The sequence below is a fragment of the Dipteris shenzhenensis genome, chromosome 33 (genome assembly GCF_047967505.1).
Source record: "Dipteris shenzhenensis isolate YYH24624 ecotype China chromosome 33, Dip_SZ_1.0, whole genome shotgun sequence".
Taxonomy (NCBI): Eukaryota; Viridiplantae; Streptophyta; class Polypodiopsida; order Gleicheniales; family Dipteridaceae; genus Dipteris; species Dipteris shenzhenensis.
In genome coordinates, this window is record NC_141628.1 from 10,684,611 (window position 1) to 10,697,657 (window position 13,047).

General features: G+C 39.6%; 1 protein-coding gene across 1 annotated transcript; it reads left to right on the forward strand.

Annotated features, from left to right (window-relative positions):
- The first annotated feature begins 10,517 nt into the window (after window positions 1-10,517).
- LOC147879674 (uncharacterized) lies at window positions 10,518-12,843 on the forward strand. Its single transcript, XM_087371432.1, has 5 exons — window positions 10,518-10,526; window positions 10,602-11,077; window positions 12,204-12,291; window positions 12,393-12,467; window positions 12,757-12,843. Exons 1-5 carry the CDS (start codon window positions 10,518-10,520, stop codon window positions 12,841-12,843), a joined length of 735 nt encoding a protein of 244 aa, XP_087227558.1.
- The last annotated feature ends 204 nt before the right edge of the window (window positions 12,844-13,047 follow it).

A 13,047-nucleotide genomic window follows, 5' to 3' on the forward strand; every position in this document is an offset into this window, starting at 1 on the left:
GCTTTGCTCTTCGCATGGTGGTACGTCACAGCTACGCCCGTAAAGATTGATCGCTTCCACCTTGTGCCCTTGTCTTCATTTTCCTTCCTCGTATCGCTTTACGTGACTCCCTTCTCCCTGCGGTCAACTTTGTCCTTTTCGAGTTCTTTTGGCTTTACTTCTCTCATGCCTTGTTTCCATGATCTTGTGCTCTCTGCCCATGGCGTTGCTTCGATCTCTGGCTATCCGGCATCCTTCTCTATTGCCAAGCTACCATTGTAGGTGTTTACTCATCACTGGTGGCCTTCGATTCCTCTCTTGCTTACCTTTTGACTCTTGTTTTTTGGTGTTCAGACCCCTCCTTTGGCAGTCACAATTATGGTCATACCTTTACGCTCATCACAAGTCAATTGTTTTTGCTCCTCTACGCTCATCACAAGTCAATTGTTCTTGCTTCGAGCGACCTGCTGGCCGATGCTCCGTTGCAGTTGTCTCTTTGTTTTTAGTAGCCTTGGCCCTTATGCTCGAGCTTCTCTACGCTGGCCTGCAGTCCGTCGCGGACGATCTCCACCGGCGCTACGCAAGAAGTCATCCGCTCGTGGTATCACTCGAGTGATTTGCAGGATTGTGTTTTTGTTTTCCCACCATTTTGTTGCGCTTCCTTTTCCTGGAACTGCTCCTTTACTACTTGGCCGTGTACCTCAGCTCCCATGTATGGAATTGTATCGTCCCACTATTTTTCTCAAGCTGCTTCCAAAGTTCCACTACCTGCAAGCAATTGCATGCACCTCCAGTTTTCGGTCAGCTGGCTTGCTCTTCCTTGGTTCTTCCCGAACTGCATGGCGTTCACGGTTGGGCCTTCGATTTCGTCTGTTTCCCCCCTTTAATCGGTCTTCACGGTCCCTTATCTTTGCTGTTTCGCTGTTACGACGACTTGTGGTTTTTCCCTCGTGGTTTTGGGGGGATTTCTAATTTTTGAGCAAAACCATATGAGCAAATTGGATTAGAAAGTAGTTTTTTTGTGTCAAAGTTTATGAAAACAATCCAAGTGTATGGACTGCTTTAGTGAATAAAGGGGTCATATTGCTTAAGAAATGAAATAGATATCCTCCTTTCTGACTAAACAAGTTTTCTACCTCTTGAAGTTCATCAAATGAGGCCATGATTATGAAACCGTTTTGTAAATGAAGGGTCCATATTGCTCAATAAAAGAAGTGGTTAACCTTGTAAACTAATAAACCACAACAACCAATAACTAAAAAACAAATCTTGAAGTTGCTAGACCCCTTTTTTGATTAAATGGGATGTATAGTCCATCAAAAAAAAGAAAGATTATGTTCGACCTTAGCAAAATCTAGTATTCTGCATCTTTGTTACACTAGCTCAGTTTTCTAATTATTCTATATTGACAATTTTAATATGTTTCCAACCTACATCACTACAAATGAAGATATGATTTATCACGTAAAAGACACGTTCAAAGTTTTATGATTGTAAAATCATCCTACAAGGCGTCCCATCACAATTATCACAATTATCAAGTATCAAGTATAGAAATAGCCCAAAGTTTCCATAAGGAGTATTGAAAAAGACTCCAAAACATTATTTTGGTGGTTCAAAATCTCCATCGCAAAAAGTATTATTATAATAGTCCTTTCAAATTTTGTTCAACATCATGAAGGTGTGCAATCTGCAAAAACCAGGCCTTGAGGCATGCAAGATAATGCTGTGAAGATCTCTTTTGTACTCAAGTTAGCTTGGTGACAAAAAATATTATCTTTTCTATCCATATAAGTAATATGTAAATAATATAGCCCAATTTTAAGTCAAATACACTCACAATATTTTCTATTTTGTTATTTGTTGTATATTCCAATACATGTTCATATTATTTCAAATAAGTTTTCAACCTATGCAAATGAAAATGAAGACATAATTTATCACATAGAAGACATGTTCAAACTTTTGTGATGTAAAATCATCCTTCAAAATGTCCTACCACAATTATCAAATTACTCATGGAAAAAAGGATTTCTTATATCCAATCCAAGGTACAAAAGGAAATGTAACAAATATAGCCAAATTTTAAGTCAATATTTTACTCATAGTTTGGTATTTGGCTACTAGATGTGTTGAGTTCATGTTATTTCAAATAAGTTTTCTACAAAGCGTCCTGCCATAATTATCAACAAGTAGAGAAACAAACCAAAATTTTACACAAGGAGAAATGCAAAAGGCTCCAAAAACATTATTCTTGTGGTTCAAAATCTTCATGGAAAAAAGGATTATTATAGATATCTTTTCATTTTGTATTCAACATCATGAAGGTTCAGTCCTAAAAAAAATACCATTTTTGTGGTTCAAAATCCTCATGGAAAAAGGATTATTATAATAGCCCTTCCATTTTCTGTTGACCATCATGAAAGTACAGTCTCCAAAAACTAAACCTCAAGGCATGCGGGACAGTGCCTGGAATATCTCTTTTTTACTCAAGGTGGCTTGGTGAACAAACATATTATTTTTGCTATCCAATCCAAGGTATGAAAGGAAGATGTAATAAATATGTTTGCATGGAATATAGGCATCCGATTTGCATGATCGTCCAGTGAAGTCTTCACAATTGTAAGAAGGAAATGGAGAAATGTCAACCTTGTATTCAATACCTTTTTGCATTGATCCTTCTGTAGAAACAATGAACTTAGCATGCTCCATGGCCTTCACGACTGTTGCGTCCTTAACAATGCATTTCATGACCAATGACCTCTGAATTCTATCTTCCATTTCTTTAGAGATTTTGTTTCGCCATCTGATTGCTTTGCCATCTCGACGCCGAGGCTGATCTTCATGCAATACTATTGTTTCATCATGGGCTTGAATTGGTGAAGCACAACTTGCACCCACCATTGGAGTTGACACTCCTAATATGACAAACCCCGAGCTTGTCAACTTGGCAATCTCTACACTTGTCAAGGATGTTCCTGATTGAACCTTCCACCTTCCTGGTGATGAACCTGGAATACCTGTAATGCTAGTTGATGGCTTCCACGTGTGGGTTACATCATTTCCACAAAACCAAATCATTTGGGAGCGCACTCCAATTGATGTTTGAATCCTCCCAAAGAATGATGGTGCAACAACTCCACGTCAATTTTCACGATCCTTTATATTGACAAGCTTGTTACATTTTCCTCCTTGTCCAAGCCAAGCCTGGCAACGGACTTGGCTTGTTACAAGAACTCTTCGTAATGCCCAATTTGCATCATGCACTTCATATTCTTGTACACTCTTGGAATCATCATTCTCAAAACTCTCTGTTGCAAATTTAGTACTAGATTTTGGAGACATGGAGTATCTTTTCTTATTTGCATAATTGTACTCAGGGTGGTGACTATCATCCTCACATATATTTGAAGGCATTGAGTTTGGCCTTTTCCTTCGCACAGCCTTGTCATCTCCATCATTAAAACATACTTCAGATACAACACCCATTTCCTTTGCAACATTACTTGTTAGATCAACAATTGTTTTGGCACTAATGTCAATCCGAGATTTTGAAGATCTTTTTTTTAAGGTCTCTAGACTCGGCCCACTTTCGATAAACTGGCCCTTCAAAAAAGATGTGTATCTAGAGCTTTGTAAAATTGCATTTGAGAGGTCACTGATAGAGGCATTGTAGAGACCAACATATTTGACATGGTTCAATCCAGCCCTCCAACTACCATGAATAGACTCTGCTAGATTTGTTCGCGGTATCAAGTACTTCTCGTTATCTAACATACTCAAACCAAGCATTGCAGAGATATTGTAATGGCAAAATTACATTATAAACATGATTAAAAAAATTCAAGAGAAATACAAAACAAACCTTTATAATGTAGTGGCCCCAATGGGAAATCCTAGCATGCCACCATGCAAACTAAGTTTCAAGCCATGGCACATCTGAATCACTTGCATGGCTTGCATTCCACCATGCCCTTAGGCTTCTCATCTCGACTTCTGTAGCTTGCCCTGTAGAGGCATCCTTCCAACGTCTACATTGGATTTTAAATTCCTCTTGGCTGCCAACTTTTATACATGCCTTTGCATGGGAATGAAGACTTTGCCCCCAATGGAAAAGGCAAGAATGCTCTTTCCCTTCCATTATATTGTCAGGGCCACCATTGAAAGTGGCACGTACAGCTCTCCAGTTGGCTTGGGCCTCATCTGCCATGAACCCTTTGAATTCAACATTGTCAAACCCTTTTGAAACCATTACTTTGTTGAGAGTATCCCAAAATAGAATTTGTGCATCAGTATCTTCCACCTTGAAGTCACAAGTTGCAATTGTTTGCAACTCTTAGATAAAAGGATTATACACATGGCAAGCCATGGTAGTCCAATCTTTCATTCGCTTCACAGAGTCAAACAACACCCAACAATGACCCAACTCCTCCAGGTCTCATTTTATTTACCAAATCAACCCATGAACCAGAACCTTGGGTAGACATTTTAAATACATGACACCTGCTGAATGAACTATGTTGCAATTGTCTAGGAAACACTACACTTTGGAAATAATTATATCTACAATGTCTTTTCAAGTATAAAATTCCATCTAGCCCATTTGACACAGGTCGAGAGTCACGTCGACCCTCCTCGATCCATCTTGATAATCTATACACAGACATAAAGTTGGTCAATATTCATTATTAATAACATAATTTAATAAACCAATGTAATAACAAATATTATGGTAATTACCTTCTTTTGTCGAGCAAAGGTTCACATTGTTTTAGCAAATCTTGTAGCTCAACATCTGACATCTTAATCCCATCTTGCACTTTTTTAGACAATAAAGTTTCCAGAATAATGTCTTGGACAATTATATTTTGTATCCCTTTAGGGCATACAGCACCACCAACCCTCACCATTTCAGAAACTTTGGTTTTAATGGCATCCTTTGTTCTTCTAGTCAAACCATCTCCAACGGGATGATTATGATGGCCATGGTGTATGACTGCACGAGTAAGATTCACACCATCTCTACATTCTGGCATGCAGAGTAACATTTCACAGTAACATCTCTCCAAGCAAATTGGTGGATGACCACAATGTCTACATGATAAGGAGCCATATGATTCAATTGACACATTTGCTGGGGCCACTCTAATCAATCTCCCGTCCCATTGTGTCTCATTCTATATCCCAATTCTTTTTTTATAACCACAAGTTGCATTTATACAACGGAGGTGACCTCCACATTCCTTTCTACGAACCACACCAGGAAATACTATATTTGTTGTAATAGGATCACTCCAAACATGACCATCAAATTTTGACTTCGTACCTTTTGTGCGATGTTTCATTGAAGTAGCTGGTAGCTCAAAGAAAACATCACCATCATAAGTAGAAGGCAACTCATCCACAGTGACGTGCATTTCAACCTTCTCATAGGCCTCACACAATCTGTTCTTTATAGGTAGTTGCATAATAATCTCAATGACACTATGTTGTTTGTCATTCTCAATGTTGCTAGCTGAATCATGTTTCCTTGCCTCATCATTTTTGTTGCAAACAGAGTAGAAATCCTTTTTGTTTTTGTGCACTTGAGTCTTGAGAATTTCATTGTCATCAAGCTTGAATCTTTTCTCCCTTCACAGTGAAAATATCACCAAACTGCGCATCAAGGTGAAACATTTTGTATCCATCGTCATGGACTTCGTATTGCAGCTCCATTATCAAATCAGACCCATTATCACCAAAGTGCTGATGGATAGATATGGATCCAAGTGTGAATCGAAAATGGCTAGCAAGCACCATCTCTGACAACACTCCTCTACCTACGGAAGTGCGAACAAACATATGCAAAGATCTATCCTCATTCTGAATTGTGATAGATTCCATAAGAACGGAATGGTTGAGCTGTGCAACTCAATGAGATGAAGTCCAAAGGGCGAGATCAAAAGCACAGTGTTTGTTTCAAGAACTCATTTAAAACAAGAGTCTGCCGCAAGAAAAGTTACTCACAAATGCTTTGCACACACTGTCCATTGTTTATACTCACAACTTTGTAAGATTGGTCTTGTGAAAGTCAGCACAAGTGTGACAATAGTACTGAACCATGATGTAAATTTTAGCCATCATTTGTTAACAATAATACTATAATACCATGGACTCTTAGACCTTTTAATCCCCAGCCTTTCTTTGACACGTATGGGAGTTATTGCAAGCCATTCTCGCTAGCAATGACATTGCATTATTGCTACATATTCATTCCAACAATTTGATATAAGCATTTTAAAGTTGATAGATAGATATAAATTATAATTGTGGTGAACAAGAAATGGTTGGTCAGCACATCTCTAACCTTTTGAATATAAATTATGATGTTAAAAATATGCCAAAAGACTATTTCATCAATGAAAGGGGTCTATTGGACTCTATCTTTCATTAATTATTTATGAAAGATAGAGGCCCATAGACCCGTTTCGTCAAAAGATTGTTTTGTCGATGAAAGGGGTCTATTGGACTCTATTTTTCATCATTTATTAATGAAAGGTAGAGGCCAATAGACCCCTTTCGTTGACGAAAGGGGTCTATGGGCCTCTATCTTTCATGAACCGTCAATTAAATATAGAGGCTAATAGACCCCTTTCGTTGATGAAAGGGGTCTATTGGCCTCTATATTTAATTATTTTCTCCAAAAGGGGTCTAATTGCCTCTATCTCCCATTAACAATAAATAAAAATTATTTTCTCCAAAAGGGGTCTATTGGCCTCTATCATTAATTGAAAATTAATCAAAAAGATATTTAATTGTATGTCGACCTCACACAATAAAATTATAAACCTCACAATTATGAAAAATTATCAACCTCACACAGTAATGATGTTTAATTAAATGATCACTCATTAGCAATCGAATTCATATGATAATCATTATAAGTCATGGTTCCTATCAACATCATAGCTTGGTAGCATTTCTATAGCCGGTATGTCATCCCGTCATGGTGAATAAAATAAACGCATTCATTGTAATGATGTGAAATAATAAAAACGAGTGCCAGCATTAAGTACTTGGGTTGGTTGAGGCCATGTGGTGGTCCCTTGCCAGAAAAGGTGTTCTTTATCGTGGAAGAGGGATGATTATTTCTACAAATATCAATGTGAACTTTAATTGTAATGAGAGCACTTAAGAAAATTAAAGGCCAATAGACCCTTTTCGTCGACGAAAGGGGTCTATTGGCCTTTAATTTTCTTAAGGGCTAAAGGGCCATTCATTTTCATGAGAGCCCTTAAGCCCTTAAGAAAATGAAAGGCCAAAAGACCCCTTGCGTCGACGAAAGGGGTCTTTTGGCCTTTCATTTTGTTAAGGGCCTTTCATTTTCTTGAGGGCTTAAGAAAATAAAAGGCGCCCTTAAGAAAATAAAAGGCCAAAAGACCCCTTTCATCAACGAAAGGGGTCTTTTGGCCTTTCATTTTCTTAAGGGCTTAAGAAAATTGGAGGGAGGGGCATTTAATTTTCTTAAGCCCTTAAGAAAACAAAAGGCTAAAAGACCCCTTTCATCAACGAAAGGGGTCTTTTGGCCTTTTTTTTAAAGGCCCTTAAGAAATGAAAGGCCAAAAGACCCCTTTCGTCGACGAAAGGGGTCTTTTGGCCTTTTTTTTAAAGGCCCTTAAGAAATGAAAGGCCAAAAGACCCCTTTCGTCGATGAAAGGGGTCTTTTACCCTTTCATGTTCAAAATTTTTCAAGGGCCCTTAAGAAAATTTTTTTAAAGGCCATTTTCCTCCTTATCCAATTTTAGAAAATGAAAGGCCAAAAGACCCCTTTCGTCGACGAAAGGGGTCTTTTGGCCTTTTTTTTAAAGGCCCTTAAGAAAAATTTTTAAGGCCTTTTTTAAGGCCCTTTTTTTAAGGCTCTCCCCGCTCTCCCTGCTCTCCCCGCTCTCCCTCCCCGCTCTCCCCGCTCTCCCTCCCCCGCTCTCCCTGCTCTCCCTGCTCTCCCCGCTCTCCCTCCCCGCTCTCCCCGCTCTCCCTACTCTCCCCGATCTCCCTCCCCGCTCTCCTCGCTCTCCCTGCTCTCCCTGCTCTCCCCACTCTCCCTCCCCGCTCTCCCCGCTGTCTCTCCCTCGCTCTCCCCGCTCTCCCCGCTCTCCCTCCCCCGCTCTCCCCGCTCTCCCTCCCCCGCTCTCCCCTCTCTCCCTGCTCTCCCTCCCTCGCTCTCCCTGCTCTCCCCGCTCTCCCTCCCCACTCTCCCCGCTCTCCCTCCCCCGCTCTCCCTGCTCTCCCTCCCCGCTCTCCCTGCTTCCGCTCTCCCCGCTCTCCCCGCTCTCCCTCCCCCGCTCTCCCTGCTCCCGCTCTCCCCGCTCCCGCTCTCCCTGCTCCCGCTCTCCCTGCTCTCCCCCGCTCTCCTCCCGCGCTCTCCCCGCTCTCCCCCCGCTCTCCTCCCCCGCTCTCCCTCTGACTGTGCTCTCCGGCAGAGGATTGGTCAGATTGAGTCTCAGATGATTCGTTGATTCAAGAGTAGGCCCTCTACCCCTGCTCCTCGCAGCCCATTGACCATGCTACAAACCTTGGAGTCTGCAGACTCCTTGTACCTCCCATTGTCGTTGTTGTGTTGCTGCCCGGTCCTACAAACTCCTACAATAGAAGCATTGGTTTCGCTTGGCCTTCGAGGCTCTTGCTCCTTGGACTCACAGCTTCCATTATGTTCGCCAGTCGCCTCTGGGCCTCGACTACCTCATTCACTCCTTCTGCATCCAATGCTTCCAAGCCCTCCCTCTCGGGTTTCGAGCCACACGCCCCGCCATTTTCACAAGTCACACATCTCTTTCTTAAAAGGCAATGTAACTACTCATCTTTTCCTCTGTGTTCTTGTACTCTCTTTGAATTCTTGTAGCGTACCCCCTCATCAACCTTTGGATCTATAGAGCTAGTCTCTTCAAGTCCCATCATCTCGTCAAGTGCAGCTTTAATTAGCAGCATCACGATCAAGCTTCATGTATTTTCTATTTTGAAGCCTCTTGGGCTTTCTTTGTATGTTATTGAAGTAACACTGGGACTTAATTGACCTTGTAAGTCTATTCTATGCCATGCAATGACTTCTTTTTTTAAATGCATTTGTGTCACATTGGCAGGATGGTAAAAATAAGAACTTCTGAGAGGAGGGGGAGAGGTGGAAGAGGAGAACGAGGAGGTAGGAGAGGTGGAAGGACAAGTAGCAAGAGAAGTTTGCAAGTGGAATCTACACCTAATTTAGAGTGTTGAAATTGGAGTTGAAGAGGATAAGGAGATGGAAGACTTTGAAGACACTACTATAATTGTGGAGGAATCTTCTAAGAAGAGAAAGAAAGAGGATAAACAACTGGATGAGGAGTTTGAGCAAGAGTTTCCTGCTGCACTTGATATTGGTCAAGGGAAGGATGTTATTGAATCTCTTGCAATCAATCCTGGAAAGATTGCTCCCTTAATCCCATTATGTCGTTGTGTTGTAAACACAAGAGTGAGAGGCCTACGAACTGATATGGATAGCCTAAAGCAAGCTCTAGAGGCAGAAAAATATATTCAACAGAAAGGAATGTTTATTTTATCTACAACACTTCTGGATGGTGTTTCACAAGAGGTGACAGATGAAATTGAACAATCATGGGATTCTTGTTGGAGGGATGTAAATGCAGAATTTGAGGCATAGATTGTTGATGATGCTGATTGGTCATTTTTGTCTCGAAAGATGTTTTTTGTGTGGGAGGGGAATCACCGGACTGTTGCATGATGTCTCTAATCGAAGAGAAATTCAAGACATCAAAGGCATGGCATATTCGAGTTTTAGCAAGTTTTATTACTCCAGAGAAAGAAACGGAAATGAAGCTAATAGCTGCTGTTCAAAGGTTCAATCTGTAAGTGCGAGTTCTTGCTCATATGTGTTACTTTTTATGTGTTACTTTTTTTTGAGCTTTTAAGGGTTTTGTGAACAATTCTTAATATGTTTGAAGCTATATATTTTTTATTTTTCAGCCTTAATGAAACATCAATTATTAAAACAAATCTCATGGATTATTTGTACGACACGAAGACAATGTGTTCGTGTGATGAGAATGAGTACTTATCACTTTTTTCTGAGGAAGAAAAAAAGACACTTGAAAAGCATAGGGCAAATGAAAGTAGTAAAGGATCAAGCACTTGGTATCCTTTGACATATCTGATGCTAGGGAGAATGGTATTTGCAGTAAGTTTCATACCATTTGTCATGGATGTCTTTTGAATTAGAACTAACTACTTCATTGTACTCATTCATTTCTTTGGAATATATTTTAGCCACTATACAAGCAAGATTATGAGGCAAAGCTAAAGGAATTTCAGCCAAATTTGAGTGTTGCTGATATGGAGAAAGCACTTAAAAGTATTTGAAAGGATGTGAATCTCAAGTACGGTCAAAAAATGATCAAGGTATGGTTAATTTAATGATTCTTAACATAAAGTTGATTTTTTAAAGTGTTCAAATGTTTTTTGAGATTGAGAAAGAACGTAAAAAGGATGTAAATATGATCTTTGTTTAGAAAATGATCAAGGTATGGGATATGCATGTATTGTATGATCAAAAAATACATTTGAGTGTGGCGATTGCATGTATTGTTTATATGTAGATTCTGTCTATTGTCAAACCAACAAATGGTGAAGATTGGTTTAATATCTTGTGGAGCCTCCCATTTGATGATAAATCCTCCATTGTCACATTGGAAAAATTGTATAACATCTCCATTGCAAAGGTCTCCAAGGAGACACAACTAGCAACCCTCAGAATCTTAGGGTCAGATTCAAATTTGAGAACAAGTTATGGGATGCCAAATGCTGATAGGGAATTCATAAAGTGGATGGCGAAAGAGGCATGGATGGATCAGTTGCTTTGTGAATCTGAGAGGTTACTCTCTCAGGTCTTGGTTGCTAGTCAACAAGCTAGCTTTGTGCTTCCTCAAGATCCTACGTTGAGAGAGTATTTTGGGGAGATACAAGCAATGAACAGACTTGAACTTTATGAAGATTTAAAGGATTCAATGACTGTTTCTACAACTGCAATAGGACAAATGGAGATGACGAGGGCATCTCGACGATTGGTATTTAGGTAAGCAATATATGTTTTTTCCTTTTCAATTTAAGTATTTTGCTTTTGTACTAAGACTCTTATTGTATGCAGATTTTTGCAATCCTTAAAAGAATTTATATTTATATATAAATATATTTATATATATTTAAGTATTTCGCTTTTGTACTAAGACTCTTATTATATGTAGATTCTTGCAATCCTTAAAAGCTATTGGTAAGATTGAAAAATTGTTGCCCATATGTCGAGTATGGAAAAAAATTCAGGACTTAAAATTCTGTATGTACTCTCCAAACATGATAGAAAAAGAAGGGAAGCAAGTGCTCTCTGAGTGGGAGAGAAAGAACTGCCCGTGGTGGCTCAATATGAAAAAAGGATGTTGCATCGAGGAGGAGGTAGAGCTGTACACACAGCATAAGAAGGGAGAGATGGGTTCATCAAGCTCAAATTCAGTCCACGAGGATGATGCAGTCATTGAGATTCAAAAAACACTTGAGAAGATGACTAAAAAGGACAAGGATTCAAGTATGGAACTAAAGAAGGGTGGTAGGCCACCAAAAAATCCTGGTACTAATAATGGTAAGCCCTCTTAGTCTTTTTTCAAGATGTTATTTGTTTGTGTAACATATGTTGTTATCACTTTGTGTCTTTACATATGTGGTGTGGATACAGATGTGCAGGTACTTCAGTCTACACCCATTTTGAAAGGATGTAAATGGAAAGATAGGTCTATCTGCTTTTTGTACATTCCATTGGCCTCTCTAACTTTGAATCGGAGTGGCACATGTGATGCTTCACATTGCAAGGTTTGGTGCTATGATTATGTCGAGTTTGGGAAGCAATTGTCTATCTCAAACTTCACACAAGCCTATATAGACATGAAGGAATACTTTGTGGGTCTTGGAGGTGAAAGAAAAACAAGAAATGGTAAGAGTGTTGCTTGGGCTACAGATTTTGTCATTCTTGATCTGCCTACACAACTAGAAGCTCATGGATTAGAGGATTCCACATCTCCATCTTGGAATTTATTAACAGAGGACCATGTACGCTACTCCTTGCTAGTAGCGGCCATAATTGTTTCAGATTCTGGCTGGATCCTAGTTATGTGTGCCCCTCATGTTCTTCATTTGTTTGAGCATTATGCTAGGATCAGCAAATTGGAGTTTGCATGTCGAAAGTACATGCAATACTTGGATGCATATTGTACAATCAAAGTTGGTGGTATTGATCATAAGGTGAGACAATTGTCTTACAATGACCTGTTGAAAGAATTTATGCTCTTGTATATTGAAATGGCTTGTACTAAGCATAAGTTTAATTCTTTTCTTGCCTTTAGGTGGATGTTGTGGTTTTACGCCTTCTTCATCGGGCTGGTATGTCTTGTGTTCGTAATCCTGAAAATGCTTCCATGGTTGGTACCAAATTGGGCATTGCTTTTGGAAGTAGTTTGTTTACCAACAAGTGAGCAGACTATAAAACATGGAGAGAGTATTCCATGGAGAGGTGCATTGGAGAAGGCTCCATGCATGATGTTGTACTTCTTGGAGTTGTTGTCTCCAATTTTTGGACATGTGGTCGACTTAGGTGCTGGGACTGGTTCTATGCAAAAAGCATGCGTGCATTCTAGGAGAGCATGCTTATCTATTGAGAATGATCCTGACATTTGCTATTCTATATTGCAACCATTTTTGGATGGACAGAAAGGAAAGGGAAATGTGTCAAGCAACTATGGGACTCTAAATGATTCCAAAGATGTGGAAATGGTTGTTAATCTTCCAGATGACTAGTAAGTTTGTTACTCTTTTGTTTTATCTTTTTAAACCTATTTGTTGGAGAATATTATTATCAATGAGGCATTGATATTGATTGATCTATTTTAGCTTTTTGACTTCTTATGCAGGTGCTATGGCTGAGATGATCTGTAATGACATTGCATTCAATGCCCCCATCAAAGAGAGAAGGCATCATCACAATATCTATGTGGATGACAT

Coding starts and splice junctions, on each gene's coding strand:
- LOC147879674 (XM_087371432.1), top strand. Junction 12,292..12,392: donor TTGGTGGTATTGATCATAAG/GTGAGACAATTG, acceptor TCTTGCCTTTAG/GTGGATGTTGTGGTTTTACG. Junction 12,468..12,756: donor ATCCTGAAAATGCTTCCATG/GTTGGTACCAAA, acceptor TTGGATGGACAG/AAAGGAAAGGGAAATGTGTC.